At 40.5% G+C, this 21,298-nt stretch overlaps 1 protein-coding gene across 1 annotated transcript in view; it reads right to left on the bottom strand.

The window, feature by feature from the left end:
- Window positions 1–21,298, bottom strand: part of CEP192 (centrosomal protein 192) — a 96,428-nt gene that overhangs the window by 51,572 nt on the left and 23,558 nt on the right. The window contains exons 10-18 of the mRNA XM_068993662.1: window positions 15,537–15,662; window positions 13,125–13,230; window positions 9,953–10,073; window positions 8,363–8,511; window positions 5,031–5,391; window positions 4,474–4,617; window positions 3,285–3,349; window positions 2,505–2,714; window positions 480–606 (exon numbers count right to left, since the gene is read on the bottom strand). Coding sequence (XP_068849763.1) covers window positions 480–606; window positions 2,505–2,714; window positions 3,285–3,349; window positions 4,474–4,617; window positions 5,031–5,391; window positions 8,363–8,511; window positions 9,953–10,073; window positions 13,125–13,230; window positions 15,537–15,662 — 1,409 coding nt within the window. The remainder of the gene's footprint in view (window positions 1–479; window positions 607–2,504; window positions 2,715–3,284; window positions 3,350–4,473; window positions 4,618–5,030; window positions 5,392–8,362; window positions 8,512–9,952; window positions 10,074–13,124; window positions 13,231–15,536; window positions 15,663–21,298) is intronic.

The following is a 21,298-nucleotide window of genomic DNA, read 5'->3' as shown; positions in this document are numbered from 1 at the left end:
AGCACATTTTATACCATTTCATAATATAATACATTAGGCATTATATTAGCAAAAAGCAGCTGTATGATAACTGTATATTAATCATGGAAGTCTGCCTTTTAGTACTCAGAGATATTTATCATATTTATACTACCAAGGCCCAAATGTGAAAACTCTTCTTTAAAAGTCTACCTAAATAATACATACAGTAAGTTATAATTCATTAACTCAGTAGTTTAACATGCCAAAGTTAAGCCGATCGATCACCTGAACAAATTATATTCCATTCACTTTGGTTTTTAACAGGAGCATTTAGGTGAATTTTGGCTGACTTGTTTCAGGTTTAAACTGAAAAGGCAATGTGAAGTTGTATAAAAATCAAATCGGTAACTAATATTCAAAAAATTCAAATACTTTCTTCCTCAGAAGAACATGATCACACAACCATTAATTTACAGGTTAAATAAAAAGTTTACTAAAAATTTCATTTAATCCATTACCTGAAAAAAAACCATGGTTAAGATCAGCCACTTCTTTTCCCAAATTACTTCTTGATAGGTCTGATTTTCTTATTAGGGCAATAGGTTCTCTTTTCTCTGGTGATCTAATAAAATAACCAAACGATGGCTACAAAATAAACATGTCAATTATTTTCTTTATGTTCAACTCCTCTGAGAAATTCTGGACTATTTTATCCTAATACTTGTAACCTAGTTAAACGGATTTCAACAAAGTAATTCTGATTTTCCATTTAAATATAAGTTGCTAGAAATGAACAATGCAAGTCCAGACAGGACCTTTTATTTCCTTACTGCTAGCTATGTGTAATCATCAGAATGAATACTGCCAAATAATTTGCCCTTACTAAGAAATCCAAATGAAAACAACCCAGAAACAACACTGTTCCTTCAGCAATTATTATTGAGTACCTACTATCTGTTAGGCACTGTTGGTAATCATCAGTGACATATCAGTAAAAAAAAGATAAAATTTTCTGCCTTCCTGGAACTTAATAGTACTTAGAAGAGTATTTTATTTTACACAATAAATAGGTCCCTGAAAACCTGTATTAAGATTAGGCATGATCCTACTGCCTTGGATGAGCATTCAGAAGGTCTGCGTTCAAGGACCTTGCTCAGGGGCAGGGAATTCCCCATCCAGCTTCTTTCCAGAGCTCTCACAGAACAGACCTGAAATGCAAATTCACTAAAGGCACTCAATTTTCAACTCATCTTCACTTGGGGATATCTTCCTTTGATCCAGCAACCTGAACCAAGCAACATTTCACAACTAACACAAAGTAATAGATACATCTTTCTAGTACCTGGTGTTTTGTCCAGCTGTTCAGAAAGGAATTCAGTTACTCTTCAACTTCTCTCATAATGTCAAAACCAAGTGATCCAGGAAGAAATATCTGCCTAAGTATTTACTCTCATTTCTTAATTCACTGCACAGATAGGACCCTCAGTTCAAATTTTTCTATAAATTGGCAGTGTTCTAACTCACTAGCTGTTTCAAATTACACCCTCAATGAAGCTCAGGTTTAGCATACACTCACTATGACAGCACCAAGTCCCAGCACGGAATTCTCCAGAGGCACTCCTGCGCCCTAGACTCTTCTGTTTCCTACTGCCACCCTATTCCCCGGCCTTCGCGGCACCTCCTATGTGGCTCAGTCTCTGCCCACTGATCCTCCTCTGGGGCTTAGGAGACTCCTGCCTCCAGTTCCTCTCACATCTGGGCCTGAAAACTATGCCCTGCCTCCCTGTCCCCGTGAGATGCCCTCAAGCTCTGTGAGGGCCCCTCATGACCTGGCCCTTGTCTACTTCCACCAGCCATCCGCCTGCTGCCCCACTCACAGGGGCTGTCTGCCTGCTCTCTGCTCCTCGAATGTGCCACTCAAGCTCCACTTGGCACCTCCAGGCCTTCACTGCGAACACGCCACCTACTCCCCACCTGTCAGGCGCCAGCACAGCGCCCCTCCTCAGACACCGCCCTGACCCTAGAGACAACATAGCTTCCCCTCCTGCCTCATACAACTTACCACTTCCACTGGCATTTAAAACTTTTTACACGTACATCTTACTAAACCAAAACACTACTATATTTCAAAACATGTTTTTAGACCAGAGGTTTAAAAATTAATGTATCTCTGAATTCTTCCCACAACCAAAGACATAAGAGAAACAAACATCAAGTACTTGATGCACGTGAAGCTGTGCTAAACACCGTAGGGCAGCAGCACAGTAACCCCCAAACCCTGTAAGGCAGTGTTCCATCCCAGAAATCGGAAAATTAAGGCACAGAGGAGTTACATGCATTGTTCCATGACGCAGAACTAGTTAAAAGACAGAGCTAGGACTGGAGCAAGGGTATGACCACTAAAAATCGAAACCTTTTCCCACCATCCCACCACGCCCCTATTCTGTCTCTGCTTTAAAGACACTATGATCTGGCTACACTGTCACTGCATTCAGTACATAAGGGCTGGTGCATTTACCACTCCCAATATACATGGTACTCACTCTTTTCACATTGTAACCACCACCAAGGCAACCAAGAGCTTCAGACCTTTGAGCAAAGAACTCCCCTAAAGACAGACGTAAGTAACTGGCATCATCTCTGTCCACATCTGATGCACTCAGTGATCTCCTCAGCAGACCATAGTTGACCGAAGTTCCCCATGATGTATCTCCAAGGGCAACAGACATGTTCTGGGCATCTATATTTTCTTCCTAGGAAGAAAGTTATCATTTCATTTCTACAGCAAGCCTTCTGTTTTTCTAACACATAAAATACTAATTTAACTAAGGAAATTTAAGTACTTAAATTTTTAAAAAGTTTGGACAAATTCAAGCTTAAGCAGCTAAGAAATGTTAATGAAGTCCAGAAGAAATTTTTAATAGTTGAGTTACAATACACATTGCTTTAATATACTGCTTAATCAAATACTGATTGTCATTGATACAAATCTTTAGAAAGGAATGTATCTTCAAATAAAAACAAATAGCACTACCTCAGTTTAAAACATGATTAAAAACTATGGAAATATCTTTGAAGCCTATTAAGGCAGTTTTAAGTGAACTAATAACCATTATTTCAGTAGACCATTTATTTTTCAATTAATAAATAAGTATATGAAAGAAAAGGCAGAAACTATCTAAATATAAGGAATATCAGGATGTAATTCTATACTATGTATCTATGTATTCTCACTATGTATTCTCAGAAAGAAATGAACATTTTACCTACATTTAAATACAAGAAAAATTCTGAACTGTTGTTAATGTCAATAAAATACAAACCTGCATAAACTGATGCTCTTTATTAAATTCTTCTTCATCTTGTGCAATCAAATCCAATGCATCAGCTTAAAAAAGAAGTTTACATAATTATATTATACTAATGCCCAATTAAATACTAGCATATAAATAAAACTTAGCTAATTAGGAAAATGAAACAGTAAAGAAATAAAACTGAAAAAAATATGTGAAAGCTTCCATCAGTGAACTGATGGCACATCTGCATTAAGCACCCAAGAGTACATGGTTCTGGAACTTTTCGTAATGAACCCCCTACTGCAACTGATTTCATCAGGTACTAACTTGCTCTAACTTACTAACAGGGCTTTACAATGTAAGCTTTTTATAAGATTCACATTAATTTCAGCCTTGCAAATCTGGCACACGAGAGTTATAGCAGCTGCCCATGATATGCATGGAATTTCATCTGGAACCATCAGACTGACAAGCCCCTCTATAAATTCAAAATGGTGTGAACTACCTATTCGTCCCAACACCCAGGATTGCCCCAGTTTTTGAAAGGCAAAATCCTACATCCAAGCAAACCCCACAGCCTGGGCAAACAGGGACAAGTGATCACCCAGTGTCTGTTCCTCAACATTTCAACTGAGCAACTGTTTACCTTAGGAAACCAACGGGCACACAGCCCTCTATCTCTAGGCCAAGGCCACAAGGCTAGGTGAGTGAGCAGAGGGCCAGGTATAACACGATGGGGAAGGGGACAGACAGACTGGACAGCAAATGACCCTGCTTAAGGCATTAGAATTAACAAACCTGACTGAGGTTCCTAATACTCTCATCCCGAGATCTCATTTATCTTTCTCGTCACTTTTCTCTCATTTCTACATTATGAACTTTTATTCTAAAATGGATTCGCTTTTGTAACTTCTCATTTATTAGAGTAGTTCTTTTGTTCAAGACGATTTATAAAGTGAGAAAGTAAAGCCTAAGGTGTACTAACTGCAACGCACAGATGCTAAAGTGACTTGTTGTCCTAGATTAGGGACAGCTTGGCTCAGTCCCAGTGATGAGCAATGATGGACGTGAGCCTCTGTTCCTGGAGAAACAAGTGAGGAGCTAAGCACATCCTCCAAAAGGGATTTGATGTGGCCGACCAGGATGACAGACTAACCTCAGAAAACCATCAGAAACAATGAAAACGATTAAAAGCAGAGGCTATCAGAACACTTACAGCCAGATCGGAAGTCTTCGCTCAGTTCATTACTGAGTGACACACTGAAATCTTGTTCTTTATCAAAAGGTGTATAATAGGCGAGATCAGTGACCCATCTGCCCTCCTCATCCTGATAGACCACACTCTGTGGTGGGTTCGCTTCTAGAAAAGAGAATTCCAAACACATCCAATGACACACAACAAACAAAATGATATTTTTAAATGATTTCATTTAGCTGACTTATCTTAGTTATCAATGGTATTGAAATCTGCCCCAAATTAGGAAACCCATTTCCCCAAAAGGAAAGCCTCTCTCTGACAGTGAAATCACCCAGCCTTAGTTCCAGTAAACTCCATCACAGAGGATGAGGGAGGAAGGAGAAGACAAGGAACACTGACAAAGGCACTTTTCCACCAGATCTGTGAATAAGTACACCATATTTAAATCCACAGAACATGTATATACTGTAATACGAAAGATAACACAAGTTTTACTTGGAAATACAGTGCGTATAAGTATTTTATATATTTCTTATTTTTATCTAAAAAGAAAAAAGAAACAAAGGCCCACTCACGGTCCTTGGTCTTTCCAACCAACTCATAACCTTCGCAGGTTTGCCTTTCACTGGTGGTTGACCACGGAGCATCAGTGGAATTAAATGCATTGTCACTAACAGGCTTCAAAGATGCTACATCCACATTTGTTTGAATGGACACTTGAGGCATCTCAGTGTCTAAAAATCTATCCACAGGCAAAATAGTTTCTGGGTCTGACGCCAAATGCTTATTTTGATGAGGAAACCCTTCCTCCAGCTTTAGAGAATCCATCAAATCAAAATCATCTTTATTGGCATTTGTGTCATGAAAGTCAATGGGGTTAAGTTTGGCACTAGGAGTCCTAAGAGTCTTCACCAGAACTTCTGCTCTTCTGCTTTCCTTTAAAAAGTAAATAATAGACCAGAAATAAGTTTTGTTTTTCGTAACTTCTTTCAAAAACAAAAGATATGCAGATGACATAAAATATTTATTCTAGAAAGGAACGGACTACACGGTATTCTTCTAGACTGTATGTGAATCAATTGTAAAGAATTTACCAAAACCAATGGCAAATATACACCAACAGACTTTGATACCAAAAGTACGGCCAAGGTGCTCACTATAGTTCAGGATTTTAGAAGTGTAACTCTTGTAACTACCTTCCTACCCTATCTAAAAGGATAGGAAGGCCATCAGTGTGGCTAGACTCAAAGAATTAATATGATTAACAGACTTTGAAAACACAAATGAATCACATTTAATAGGAGTAAAACAGCAAATACTACAAATGACCATTAGGAGTCTAAGAACAACTGCATTAGACACAGCAGATTAAGCCATGGCCTCGAAAACACTCTCCAACAATCCTTCCCAAATGGCACTCCACACTCTTTCCTAGAATAACAGCTGCTGAAAGGGAACTGTGTGCACCCACAACACTCTTCTCAGATATTCAGCCACTGCTAACTATCAAGTGCCAGCAAAGCCTTTAATAGGCTTCTCTGCTATGAGATGTATAACAATAAAAACAGCTTCACAGATAAGGCTTTCAGAGTCAGGATACTACACAGAGATAGTTCTATATAAAAGATAAGATACTGACTTTGAAATAAGTAACTTAAATTCTGGTGAAATCACTTATTGGTGATTTTCCAACAATTTTTTATACAAAAAATAAACAATCTCCACTTTATCTCAAAATAAACTCCAAATGACTTAAAGATTTAGATGTGAAAGCACTAGGAGAAAATACAGATAGACAGTTTTATATTCTTCAGTGAATAATAACTTCTTAGTGGAACACTTCTGTGGGTTAAACTCTATCTCTTTGAAAAGATGTGTCCAAGTCTTATCCCCAGGTGGTACCTGCAAACTGTGGCCTTATTCAGAAACAGGGTCTTTGCACATACAACTAAGCTGAAGATCTTGAGACAAGAACATCCTGAATTTGGAGTGGGCCTTAAACCCCACAAGCAGTGTCCTTACAAGAGAGAGGAGGAGACCTCAGAGGAATCAGAAAGACAGGGACAGGCCATGTGAAGATGGAGCAGACAGTGGAGCGATGTGGCCATGAACTAAGGACACCAGGCCCCCAGAGGCTGCAAGAGGCAGGAAGGAGACTCTGGGGGGCACTTGGCCCTGTCAACATTTTAGAACTGTGAGAAAGTAAACTTCTGTTGTTTGAAGTTACAAAACTTTGGTAATCTGTTCTGGCAGCCCTAGGAAACTATCATAAACACCTGAAAAACCACCAAAAGCGTGAAATACTCAAGGACCAGCAAAGGGAGACCCAGTGAGGTCACAGGAGAAGTTGCCGTCTCCAAGGAGAGAAGCCACAGGGGCCCACCCTGCTCACACCTGGATCCAGACTCCCTACCTCCAGAACTGTAAGGAGATATGCATCTGCTGTTCAAGTAAAAAAAAAAAAAAAGTGCACAATGATCAAAGTATCTCAACATAGGAAGTTTATAAAAACAAGTTAAAATATGAATATTCCAATGAGGGAAAAAAAAAAAAAGACAAAGGAGACAAAGAACTGGCATTTAAAACTATTTTTCATATAGAGTACTAGCAAAGATGAAAAAGAACCAGAAAGCAGGAAACCAGCTCTCTCCTCCACAAAGCACCTGAAAACAATGCTGAAGAAAGAATGCTCTTCAGGCTAACAGGGCAAAGCTACCACCTATGGGACTGTGACTGACAATAGCATGCAGAGGAAGACAGGACGGCACAGGGAGGAAACCTGGAGCAAAGCCACTGGTTGGCAACCCATTCCAGGTCACAACTTCTAACAGAGCAGAGCAGCCCCTCAATGCATCTGAAAGTCACAAGTTAAAAAAAAAACAAAGGCAGGGGGTCATTACAGCTGCTCTGACAGCTTGTACACCTAAACACAAAAACAGAGGTCTCTGTCTATACTTGGACACTGTAAACCCAGCAAAACTTGAGAGTAAGGAAATGTGAGACAGGAAAAAAATAAAAGCAATCCAAAGATCTCTCAGGAGACAGGGTTTCAGGAGGAGGCAAAGAAAGCACATGAAATCCCACAGACCACCTCCTGATAACAAAGGAGGAGCAGGAATCGAACACATTCATCAAGATGGTCAAAGAGCACCACCAACAGGAGACAAGTGGAATGACAGGCCTTTCAGAGGATGTAATCTGAGTACACAGCACTGCCCTCTATGTTTCAACTGTTCACACCCGGTATGTTTAATCAGGATGGGAAAGCAGTCACATATATCTAGCATATGGATCATTTTACAAAACAATAGGCCTAAACTCTACAAAAAGTTTAATGACATGAAAGACATTCATGTCATGGCAACCAAATACAAGTGTGACCCCCAATCAAAGCCTGGATCCAAAACCAAAGAAATAAAAGGACATCTGTAGACAGTGGATAAATGTGAACATGGACTGTGTATTCATTTAAATCACAACATCAAAAGTTACACTAGCAAATAAAAATTGTGATTATGTAGGAAAATGTCCTCATTCACAGGAAGTAAACATTGAAGTGTTAGGGTAAAATACCTGCAACTTTCTTTCAAATGACTCAGTAAAAAAACTACTTTTTGGAAGGACAAAGAAAACACACAAATGGCAAAAATGTTCACAACTGGTTGACCTGGACAGTATACAGATATTCAATGCATCACTCTTAATTTTTCTGCAGGTGAGGGAAAGGTAAGCAGCAGCAGGAAAGAACAGAAAGGGTATTTCTCAGCAGTTTGTATCTGGGAAAATAAAGCCCAAGGAAAACCAACAGAAGTTTTATGTTTATCATTTATGTTTATAATTTTCTAATGAGTCCAGTAATAATTTTATGATGTCAAATTTCTAAAAAACCATAAAGATTGGAAAATACCTGACTAGGATCACTTGTAGGTAACTTAAAATAATTTTCTGGAGGTTCCTGTCCTTCTAGGTCTTCATACATCATTCCTGGAATCGCCAGTTGCTCAAAATAAGCCTCCAAATGATCATCATAAAACTCTTCATCATCAATATCATCATCTATCAGTAAAATGGAGGAAAAGTAATCAATAAGGTTAATAAATCATTTGCATCAACAGTCCATGTGATTCTGTCTAAACATTTGACATGAAAAAACCCATAGTTTTCATCTATAAATCACTAAAAGCATTCTAATATTTAACCAAACTAATACTTAACCTTCACTGAGAAGACAACACAGAAGCAGCCACCACCAAACACTGGAAGTTAGGATAGGCCAAGTGTGGCCATGTGAAAAGCACCGTTTATTCAGAAAGCAGTGTGGCAAACGAGCAACTATCAACAAAGGACAGATGAGCCTGCCACAGGAGAAATAAAACTAAATCCCAGTGAATTAATGGTTAATGCTAATATGAAACCTCAAGCAGTATCTGATCTTAAAAATGAACAACAAAAAAAAGATGTAACAAAGCTGAGTACCAATATGATAAAAAATTTATCTTCCACTAAACGCAGAAAGTTACAGACAGACAAAGAAAACAACAGTGGCAATGCTTCTCAATGTTCTACACACAGCCTGGCAAGGGCAGGATAAAACTAGAACTGTCAACCACCTGTAACAGTATTGTGAGCCTTTTCAAGAAGGTAATTTTCCTACTGCCTCTGAGAATCTAGCATACTAAAATAAGAACCTATATAAATTCAGGTCAACAATTCCTCATCCACAACTTCATAATCTAAAAATATTTTTAAAATTTTAGTAGCAAAACCATTTTGATTTTACAGTTTCAATTTATCCCACTTAGCTCACCAGCCTGGCCTCCAAAGCCATGGATAATTTGGTCTCTGCCTACTTTCTGGGTTTATTCCCAAGTTCATCTTCCCATAGGTGCTATAAACCTGCCACACAAAAGCACTGGCTACTCTTCAAATGTTGTCTCTATGCCCCCACCTTAGGGTCTCTGCTAAAGCCATTCCTTCTTCTTAAATGTACATTTATTCAAGTGTCTGTTTTAAGGCCTATCAGAGGTCTCCTTTCTCAAAGAGGAAAAATGACCTCTTCTTTCACTGAAGCCTCACAGACACATTCCTCAGTCAGAATTAACTTGTCACCCTCCTATGACCCCCACACAGTTTGTATCATTGAAACACACTTCACACAGAGGGGAGCCATGCATCTCTTTGCCCACTTGGTAGGACTTTCAGAGCGCAGGGGCAAAATATTTCATTGAACCCCAATGTCTTAGCATGGTGCTTTAACTGTTTATATGGTAATGATACTCAACAGAGAGATGAGAGTAAGCCTATCAGGAGTGCTATAAAGAAAAAAAATTTTAACTCCCATTGCTTAATGGAAGTGGCCATTTGAGTGCTGGTGGATAAGCGGTAAAGAAAGCAGAGAAACAGAAAGCTGTACAATCACTACGGCAACGAGGCAGCAGAAACAAATGGAGCAACAAGCTCAGGATGAGGAAAAGACGAGCCAACTCCGTGACGCTACCAGAAGAATCTTCCAAGCTGGCAAGTGATATCAGTTTCTCGTTTTCTAGGAAACTAGTAAGGCTTAAGTCACTGTTTGGATTCCTCTCTTCAAAATGTTTTCCCGCATCAGGAACACCAATCTGTAAGAAATAAAACAAAGTGAGAAATAAAATTCAATCATTTTACAAAAATACTGTTAAAAAAAATTCTTTCAAAAGTAAAATAAAAATTGCTTTTCCTTTTTGTAAGATTTTCAAGTACTTTGTTTACATATAAACATGAGACTGCTGGACACAAACTGTTTATCTGCTAAGCATCTGTCCTCCAAGGAGTCGGTCTCTTTTGAGATCAGGGGGGCATGTGGTGTGGTTCAGTCACACCTCTGTACCTGTATACATACACACACTGACGCCCAGAGGCATGCACACAAAGAAGCAGATGTAAGGTCCAGAGGCTCACAGAATGAAGTTTTACCCCAATCCACCACCTGGTACAGTGATTTACAGAGGGGAGGGTGGACCCAAGTTAGCTCATTAAAATTGTGATTTTTTGTTAGTTTTTTAACTCTACACTTAAAGAAAGATGACACTCTTCTTTTTGGTCATGAATGTTAAAAGTGTACACTCAGGTTGCCTACAAACAAATTCATCCTCCCCACCATTCAACAGATGATAGAGTGCCAGCTCTGTGCTGGGGACTCAGAATGCAGAACCCTCACCCCATAGAGCCAGTACTCCAGAGGATCCGGCATGGAGCCAGGCAGAGCAGCAGTGCAGACAGCCCTGGAGACTCAGGGAATCCCAGGCCAGCCCTATTCCCCACTTCCTTGTTACTTACAGCAGTTCACAAGTAGAAGACTTCTACCTAATATTAACGGTACTCAGCATCCATACTTGTGAAACAGGAACTTTCACTCTCCTAACAATAGATTGGTAACAAGAAGGCAATAGCAGCCCACTCCAGTACTCTTGCCTGGAAAATCCCATGGACGGAGGAGCCTGGAAGGCTGCAGTCCATGGGGTCACTGAGGGTCGGACACGACTGAGCGACTTCACTTTCACTTTTCACTTTCATGCATTGGAGAAGGAAATGGCAACCCACTCCAGTGTTCTTGCCTGGAGAATCCCAGGGATGGGGTAGCCTGGTGGGCTGCCGTCTATGGGGTCGCACAGAGTCGGACACGACTGAAGTGATTTAGCATAAAAGGTTACCTTATTCTCTTTACTCATCCAGGATTGTGAACAAAAATCAACAGGTGAGTCTGTTAAGAAAACAAAAACAAAAACTGACATACCAAGGTATTTTATCAACTAAATACCTAACAACTCTCAAAGATATTAATAGCAAATTAACAAACTAAACTATTTTTCCCTTTAAATAGAATAGAGCACTTTTAAATGAAGTATAGAAGCCAATCACTGGCAGTTAAATTAAAAAAAGTTAAATTAAAAATCGTAGAAAAGCTTAAAAAATTATACACATACCAAAAACACCTGAATAGGAATCTGATTAAGTCTTTAAAACTAACTTCTGCTTTACAGAGGATGTGGGAAAGACATAATCAAGGAGAATGACACCATGAATGAGCAAACAGTAGGACAGCTCCAGGAGGACAGGCCTAAAGACACCACAGCAAATGAAGCAAACACAACGGACCCTTCCACGGACCCCAATTCAAGCAAGTCAACCAAGATAATCAGTAAAATATGGACCAGGGTACCATATGCATCAATAATAGCACTGTGGTTACCCAGGAAAATGTTCATATTTTTAGAGAGGCAAACTAGTATACAAAGGAATAAAAGGATGTCTGGATTTCTTAAGTATCAGAGGAAAAGGTAATAAAAAACAGAAAAGATGAAGCAAGTGTGACAAAACTTTATACTATCAAAAACTGTGAGAGATACATGGGGAGGTTTTTTTTTAAACTGATATAAAACTTTAACCCTTTTAAAATATACAATTCAATGGTTTTTAATACATTTACAAAGTTGCATAACCGTTATCACTCTCTAACTGCACAATGTTTTCATCACATCAGAAAGAAATGCTGTGCCCACTAACAGTCACTCCTCCTTCTCCCTGTCCCCCAGGCAACCACTAATCTTCTCTGTCTAGTGGATCTGCCTATCTGTACCAACAGATAAATTGACTTGTAGCATATGGCCTTCTGAGTCTGTTCTCTTTGACTCATATGCTTTCAAGGGTCTTCCTATTATAGCACATACCAGTACTTCACTCAGTTTTAAGGCTGAATAATACTTTTCTGAACGGACACACTACATCTTATTTATCCATACATTAGCTGATCCATACATTAGCTGATCGTTATTTACACTGTCTCTACTTTTTAGCTACTGTGACTAGTCAAGTTATGGACACTCAGGTATATGAGTTTTTGTGTAGATACACACTGTCACTTCTCTTGGGTGTATGTCTAGGACTAGACTGGCTGGGTTGTGTGGTGAGGCTACGTTTCACGTTTTGAGGAACCATCAAACTATCTTCCACAGCCACACCACTTTACTTCCTAATAAGCAATGTGGTTTCCACAAGAAAGGAGACTTCAGCTTAACCAAAAAGGACAATGAAGAGACTGATTAAGAGATCTTCTCTTACAAAAGTATTACAACATTAATAAGTAAATGCCAAATCAAAGCATTTTTATAGTATCATAGTTTAAGATAAATACTGGTCCAAAGCCAGGGAAACAAGAAAGGAAATTAAAACTGTGTGATATCACTTATATGTGGAATCAAAAAAAAATACAACAAACCAGTGAATATAACAAAAAAGAAGCAGATTCATAGAAATAGAGAATAAACTAGTGGCTACCAGTAAGGAGAGAGAAGGGGGAGGGGCATTATAAGAGCAGGGGATTAAGAGGAACAAATTAGTAGGTCTAAAATAAGCTACAAAAACATACTGTACAACATGGGGAATATAGCCAAAATTTTATAATAATTATAAATGAAGTTTAAGCTTTAAAAATCATGGATCACTATATTGTACACTTGTAACTTATATAACTGTACATCAACTACATTTCAATTTAAAAAGATATTTTTAAAAAGGAAATTAAAACACACACATTAAGAAATAATTTCTCCCAGTGGCATACCTTGCTCTTGCCCCAGAGGGGAGGCTCTGTCAGAAGGACTCTGGCTCAGGAAGGGCTCTGCAGCTCTGACCTGCTCCCCTTCTGCTCCTGCTCCATCACTGGGAAAAGCAGACTCTCTGAGGACAGCATCTGACAAACATTGACTTTCTGTCTGGTTCTTTTTCTTAGCAACAGAACTTTTAAATTAGGGAACAGAATAATAATGAAATATTAGTTACCTTGTGTATATCTATAAAATACCCATTAGTTATTTCGCAAAAAGTAGACACAGTGGAAAAAAAACATTTCTGGACCCAGCCACATCCGAGGGACTACCACCATCATTTTAGGCCAGCAATGTACATCTACCAAAACCAAATACACTGTTACTCTGCCTCTCAAGTGATAGAGTGAGGTGCTTTTTTTTCCCTTCTTTCCCAGATCTGTGAATCTATCACATCTAGAGGAACGCTCAGCTTTTTAAAAAACAAGACAGACTTAAAGGATATTTGCCAAATAGCTACTTCTGTGAATTACAAATGCTTTTAAGTCATACTTCTGTCCCTGCCACTGTTCTTATCCCTGTCTTCCTTCTGCCTCTGATGTTTCATATACAGATGAAAAGCTTCTTCCTTAAAGGCAATTTTTCACCCAAACTACTACAAAAGTTCCTGGTTCTCTCACCGATCCCCACAGCCATTTCACCAGCAAAAGGAGGGGGAGGAATGGAACTTCAGGAAAAAGTTGCTACTGTAACAAATTCATCATGTGACAAATGGATACCCAGGGTCAGGCTTATATCAGGCCATGATGAAAGAAAATAAAATAGTTTTTTCATCAATTCCAAGTTCTAACTCTCTGTCCTAGTTTCTCCACCTTTTTATTACAGCTGCAGTAGACAGCTGAATCAAAAAACAAACAACCTGATTAAAAAACGGGCAGAAGACCTTAACAGACATTTTCCCAAAGACATACAGATGGCCAACAGGTACATGAAAGATGCTCAACACTGATCATCACCAGGGAAATGCAACTCAAAACCACAAAGTGGTATGGCCCTTACACCTGTCAGAATGGCTAGCCTCAAAAAAGACAACAAACAGCAAGTGAAGAGAATGTGGAGAAAAGGGAACCCTCCTACACTGCTGTGAGACTGTAAACTGGTACAGCCACTGTAGAGAATAGCACGAAGAGATGACCAGTCCAAGTTCGATGCGTGAAGCCGGGCACCCGAAGCCAGTGCTCCTGGACAACCCAGGGAGGGGAGGTAGGTGGGAGGGTGTTTAGGATGGGTGGGGATCACAGGTATACCTGTGGCTGATTCATGTTGATGTATGGCAGAAACCATCATGATATTGTAAAGTAATTATCCTTCAATTTAAATTAATCAATTTAAAAAAATTGAAAACAGAATTACTATATGATCCAGAAATTCCACTCTTGGGTATTTATGCAAAGAAAATAAAAACACTAGCTGGAAAAGATACACGCACCCCTATGTTCACTACAGCACTATTTACAATAGCCAAGATATGGAAGCAACCTAAGTGCCCATCGACAGATAAATGGACAAAGAAAATGTAGTTGTGTATAGTACTCGGCCATAAAAATGAAATCTTTTGATTCAAAGCAAATCTAGAATGAATATACAGAGTTAACAATTTTTATAAAGTATTTATGCATGTGTGCTAAGTCATTTCAGTCGTGCCAAACTCTCTGCGACCCTATGGACTATAACCCACCAGGCTCCTTCCTCTGTCCATGCGGATTCTCCAGGCAAGAATACTGGAGTGGGCTGCCACGCCCTCCTCCAAGGGATCTTCCCAACCCAGGTATCGAACCCATGCCTCCTGCAGCTCCTGCACTGCAGGTGGATTCTTTGCCACTGAGCCACCAGGAAAGCCCCATGTACATGTATATGTGCATAGAAAATCGTCCAGATTAAATAAAAAGATGCTAAGCTGCTAAGTCACTTTAGTCGTGTCCGACTCTGTGCGACCTCACAGATGGCAGCCCACCAGGCTCCCCCGTCTCCGGGATTCTCCAGGCAAGAACAGTGGAGTGGGTTGCCATTTCCTTCTCCAATGCATGGAAGTGAAAAGTGAAAGTGAAGTCGCTCAGTCGTGTCCGACCCTCAGCGACCCCATGGACTGCAGCCCACCAGGCTCCTCCATCCATGGGATTTTCCAGGCAAGAGTACTGGAGTGGGGTGCCATTGCCTTCTCCGAAATAAAAAGATAATCAACATCTATTTTTTAATTAGCAGGTTGACAGGTCTTTGCTGTCTTCCTTACAACTGCCTGTATTTTATGATTTTTTCCCAATGAGCATGTATTACTCTTAGAAAAAAATTTTGAAAGACTAAAAATGTTATTAATATCATATAAAGAAAACGGCTAAAGATTCTTAGAATTGATTAGAGACACAATCAATGTTCATCTTCCATCAGACTGAGTGAGACTCGCTCTTAACACAGTGAAAGCAAGATGAAGTAAGAACTCACTCATCATCCGAGAAGACAAGCCGTAACCTCTCTCTCGGCTCATCTTCACTCTGGCTACTGGGCGATGTCTCCGATGGAACTGAAAACTTCCCTTCCACTAAGTAAGACGTCTGAACATCAGAATGCCTACACACAAAAATTTTGTTGTAATTGTTAATAATTAAACTATACATATTTAAAATTCACATGACATAGGACTGTGTGACTATAAAATCAATCGCCGGGGGTAAAAATAGATAGGGCCTACAGTGTTGAAAACCATCACCGTACCTGTAAATCACTGAAAACCTGTGTAATAGCAGAACATATATTTTCAACAAGAAACTCGTGGAAATCGTAAAGTTACAAGTTTTTAGAGTTAATCCAACCTCTCCATTCCAAAGGTAAAGATGATGCTCCATACAAAATGTTTAGGTTGGGAAGAGGATGGGAAAGAGGTTAGAGTTCCTTTTTTTAATTAAAGATTTCTCTGTAGCATGCAAAAGCCTTAAAAAAAAATGTATGTAATTTAGTTGTACTGGGTCTTTGCAGCTACAGGGGCTTTTCTCTAGTTGCAGCGAGCAGGAGCTACTCTCTAGTTGTGGTGCACCGGCTTCTCACTGAGGTGGCTTCTCTTGTGGAGCACAGGCTCTAGGGCGTGCAGGCTTCAGCAGCTGCAGTGTGTGGGCTCAGTAGTTGCAGCTCTCAGGCTCTAGAGCACAGGCTTGATAGTTGTGATACACGGGCTTACCTGCTCCGTGGCATGTCAGATCTTCCTAGATCAGGGATTGAACCTGTGTCTCCTGCACTGGCAGGCAGATTCTTTATCACTGAGCCACCAGGAAAACCCAGAAGTTAGATTTTTAAGCACAGGCAAACGTCACACATTACACAAAATGGGTGAACTATACACATCACATTTGGGGATGCAGCTCAAATCACCAGCTGCCAGGGGGCTGAACTAATACAAAGCCAAAACACCATGAACAGAAAAACCACTGGTAGGTCAAACGGTCACCGGTCACCAGTGCTCAACCCCAAACGTACCCACCCACCACTGATACAGTGAAGGAATAGGAGAAGGTTTTATCTTCTATGTTGACTTTACATAAATGGTCATCTCCCTCAGATAAAGCAAAAGCTCAAGCTCGGCTGAGAAATTTCACAGAAGTATCAATATATCACAGGCTTTAAGGACCTGTAAAAAAAAAATCATCTGTTAAAACAATTCGTACCTGTTTTCAGAGTTGGATCTATTTCTAGCAAGTGTGGAAACAGCAACAGGCAGGCCAAGATTTGAAGAAAGAGTGACATTTTCCAAAATCCCACTATTACCAAGCAATGAATTGGTTAAAAAGCTTGGAAATGACTCCTCGGCTATACCTCGAAAATCTTCCATCTCACTGCAACAATAAAAGTATTCTTATATATCAAATATTACTACAAAAATTTTTTAAATCATTAAGAACAGAAGTCTAATAAATCTTAGAAAACTGATAAAATTCTTTTTTTGGAACAGCACTAAGGGGATACTATAGCTGAGAATATAAACCTCAAACTATCTTCTTACAATTAACAAAACAATGAGATACAACAGCTTAATTATGCTTGAATTTTGAATTTACTAATAAAGAATCAAAGAAGAAAATGACATCAATGGCACATACAGATGATTTCAGGACATTACTTAAAAGTATACCAGTTGAATAAACATCCTAACACGGAATAGAAAAAATAGAACCAGCAAAATCTAGTCCCTGATTTCAGAGATTAAGGATGAGTAAACGGTTTAAAAAGTGAGTTTATCCAAAGAAAAATATTCAAGTTTATAAAGTATATCTGGCACATGGACAAGACAGAAATGGTAAAAGTGGCACACACAGGTTAGGTCTGGGGAACCCTGGCACACTCTGTACTGATGTAGAACCTCCACTGCACTCTGACCACAGGCTCCATGGATCTCGAGCTCAGTACTCAGGAGATGTCACTTAATTTAAAAAATATTTCAGAGTGCTTGTCATGTAAGGGTTGTGTGGAATTCAGTGAAGAAAATAATTAAATCAGAAAAAAACAAAATGAGAGGATACTGGCCTTATACTTTGAGGAATGTGAAGGACTTTCATAGGCAAAGTATGAAATTAGGGAGCTTTTAAAGAAGACAAACATAAGCAGTGGTGGGAGAGATTTAAGATTTATTGTATACCCACTACCTTAACTCACTTATCCTCAATTTACTAAAAAAACAAAATCAGAGACTAAACTAGCTAAATTTATCCAAGGTTGTGCAATTAGTAAGATTCATGCCCAGGGCTAATTCCAAACTGTTTTAAACACTAAGTGTATGGTGACCATAGGAGATGCTCCACTGTATTCAGGCAACAGGTAAGCAAAACCATGGAGCAGGTCCCATAAGACTTAAATGGTGTATTAGGAAGTCTGGCCTAATCCCATCAGCTGAAAGGAGAGGAAGAAAGAGGGCTTAGAGCCTGGAAGGATGTTCTAAGCACTGCCACTACTGGTAAGATGGACAACAATGCAGGACTGTGCTAGGTTCAGTGACAAATCACTCATCTGTGAGTTTAGGTATTACAGACTAATCCAATTACTCAACAAAGTAGGAAAAGTCTTAAGATCAGTAGAAACCTACTAAACTTACCTGAGCATAGATGATTTTATCCACACTCCTGGCAGAAGCCCACCCTTCCCACTCCAACACCAGTCCCTCCTCCTCAACACTGTCCCATCTCTTGGTGCAGTGGCCCCACCCAAAGCAGCCTTCCTCAATTTCAGCCCAGCTATCCCCTGGAGCCATCACCACCTCTGTCCCATGCTCCTTCTGCCTCTCAGACCTCTAGTGGGAGTCACTATTGTCCACCCGGCTCCAGTCCTCACTGGAGCCCACTCCCAGTTGGCTTTCATCCCAGGGCCTCACCAAACACTTGTCAGCATCACCACTGACCTCTCTGTCGCCTACCCCATAATCCCACGGTCAAGTTTCAGTCCTCGTCTTGGACCTGACAGAATGAAATTCATGCTCCTTCCTCACAGAAATACTTTCCTGGCTTCCAAAGCACCTCTGTCTGACCCCCACATTCACCAGGGGCTGCTTCTCCTCCTTGCCGGGGCCCTCCTCCTCTCCTGGACCTACACACAGCAAGGCTCCAGGGCTGGCTCAAGGTTCCCCCATCTATCCAGCCTCACTACATGACTGCCCTCACTTTGGAAGTTTTATATCCCAGCCTGGGCCCCTCCCCCAAGCCTCAGATATTCAACTACCTACCTGACATTTTTACATGGATATCCAACAGGCACCTAACACCTCAACCTTGACTCCACTTCATGGCAACCCCCTCAAGAAAAACCACTCTTCAATCTTCCCCACAGAGAAAACGACAACTCCGTTCTCCCATTGCTCAGACCAAATTCAGGGCCCATGTCCCCACCAGCCAGTACAGTCAGGCACGGCGGGCCTGTTTCCTGGCACTGCTTACTCTTCTCTTTATAGTTCACCCGCTTAACTACCCTCTCCCCCACACCAGAATGTGAGCACCATGAGGGCAGAGACTGGGCCTGTGTCACAGTGAATTCCTATCTAAAGCAGTGCCCTACAAAATAGACCCTCAATAAATCTGCTGAAGAAAGGAAGGTTTTCAAACTGAGTTAATACAAGCAAATTCATCACCACCTATCTCATAAGCACCCACCACATCTCAGATCACGCCCCAGTGTTTTTCTCTCTTTGACAGGTCTAATTCCTCTTCTTGATTCCTATAAAGACATTCAAACTCTCCCACATTAGGATGCAGGAAGTGGAAAACCTGTCCCATCCTTCCTCTGCACTTTACCTACCCCCTCCCCCACGCCACAGCCAACCATCTCATCTGACAGCTTCCCCTTCCGTGTTAGGAACACCCAAGACCCTGACCTCAGTTACACAACGCAGTGCACATGTTATACAGACGAATCTCAAACTCAAATGCCTTCAACAACACACACTGTCAGACAAGAGGCCTCTAAGAACTGAGATCAACTAGAAACTAGACTCCACTTGAACCAATTTAAATGCAGTGAAAACACCACAGCCAATCAAAACACACTTGTGAACCTTATTTTTGAGGAAAACACAGGGCTTGTCTAAAACAAATCCAGAATCACTCTCCATCTTTCTGACTCTGCTACGACCTCTCTACCCAACAGAAAGGCCTCCTGACCAGTCTCAACACCCTACAATTAATCCTCTGCATGGCAGTCAAAGGGACCATCAAACATAAGCCAGGTACCACACCCTTTCTGAAAACTTCAATGAGCCACCTCATCTTCCACGTCCCAGTCTCCTGCACCTGTTCCTGTAACACCCAAGCACATCCCCACCCTGGGGCTTAGAATATTCCTCGAGATGTCTGCACAGCTAGCTCCTTCCCAACATTCACCTCAATTCAAATGTCACTTTCTAAAAGAGGCGATCCCTTATCATTAAGTGAAACCTAGCCCCATAGTCCGTCACAGTCATTTTACTTTCTGCTAGACTGATGACTGCCTTTTTTGTATTTGTCTGTCTTCTTATGCTGAAAAGATTTCTCCTAAAAGCAGAAGACTTGCCTATCCATCCATCACGCTTTAAAATCCTGACCAAGTCATCCAGGTAGGCTCCTCAAATCTAGTCTTGTAGCTAAGTTACACATTTACAAACATATTTAACACATCAAAATATACATTAACTCTTTTAAGAGTGATCTCAGCTTAGAAGGAAACAAATCCAAGAAAATTAAGATATTAAGCAAAGATCATTCAGGCAACAATCACTATCAAACAGAAACCGTGAAAGACAACTTTGTTTGGTTGCATGAAGCAAAGCAACAGTAAATAAGGTGGTTGTCCTCAGGAAGCTGACAATCCACTCCAACATGATACAGTGTTAAGTGTAGAAGAGCTTTGCTACGGGTCCAAGAGTAACACCATCCAGGGAAAGATTCCTCCAGATGTAATCTAATGCCCAGTCTCTTTTCCAGAACAGGATTACACTTATTCTAAGCCATCCTAAAGCTTTCCTAGAAGAGAAGATCTCCTAATTTCCATCTGTACTGCATTACCAAGCCCCCTGCCTCACCTTAAACCAAATCAGTAGGATGTTGTCTTTCCTTTCACTACATTTGAACTAACCAGCCACCTTTGAGATTTCTCTGGATATTTCCCTAAGGAAATAACTTCAAAACTTCTTGCTCAAGTTTACTAATACTTAATTGCTTTCAAGCCTAGATACATAAAATATCATGGGCTGCAGATGTGGAGCAGAAATATACGAGAAAAAATATCACCTGTGGGGGAAAAAAGCAAAGTCAAACTTCCCCAAAGTTCTAAGATACTATCATTAGGTAGGCACTTTAGCATAGCAGTTTTCAAAGCTTACCGTAAAGTTTGCCCTAAAAACTGAAGTCCGGAGAAAAAGTTGATCTTGGAGCAGGAAAAGCTCCAGTCGAGTGACCTCAGAATGGTAACAGCGAGTGAAAACACAGTCATGAAAACAGCTGTCCTCCAGGCGACTGCCTCGAAAGGGACCTCATGCTTCAGGGAACAAAGTCTGCCGTCGGGAGAAAACAAAAGTAGAGATACCTCAAACACTGTCTTCTTTCCCGTTTTTCCGTGAAACCAAGAGCCACTGGGACACGCCGCACCCACGGAACAGCAGCACGTCACCCGCGCCTGGCCCGGCCGATGAACGGGGCCGTCGTGTGGGGAAAGGGGGGCGGGACCAAGCCCGGAACAAGATAACCTCGTCCCGGAGG

The sequence above is a fragment of the Capricornis sumatraensis genome, chromosome 21 (genome assembly GCF_032405125.1).
Source record: "Capricornis sumatraensis isolate serow.1 chromosome 21, serow.2, whole genome shotgun sequence".
In the NCBI taxonomy this organism is placed as follows: domain Eukaryota; kingdom Metazoa; phylum Chordata; class Mammalia; order Artiodactyla; family Bovidae; genus Capricornis; species Capricornis sumatraensis.
The sequence above is the reverse complement of the archived record's forward strand: the minus strand, read 5'-3'. Positions and strand labels throughout refer to the sequence as shown.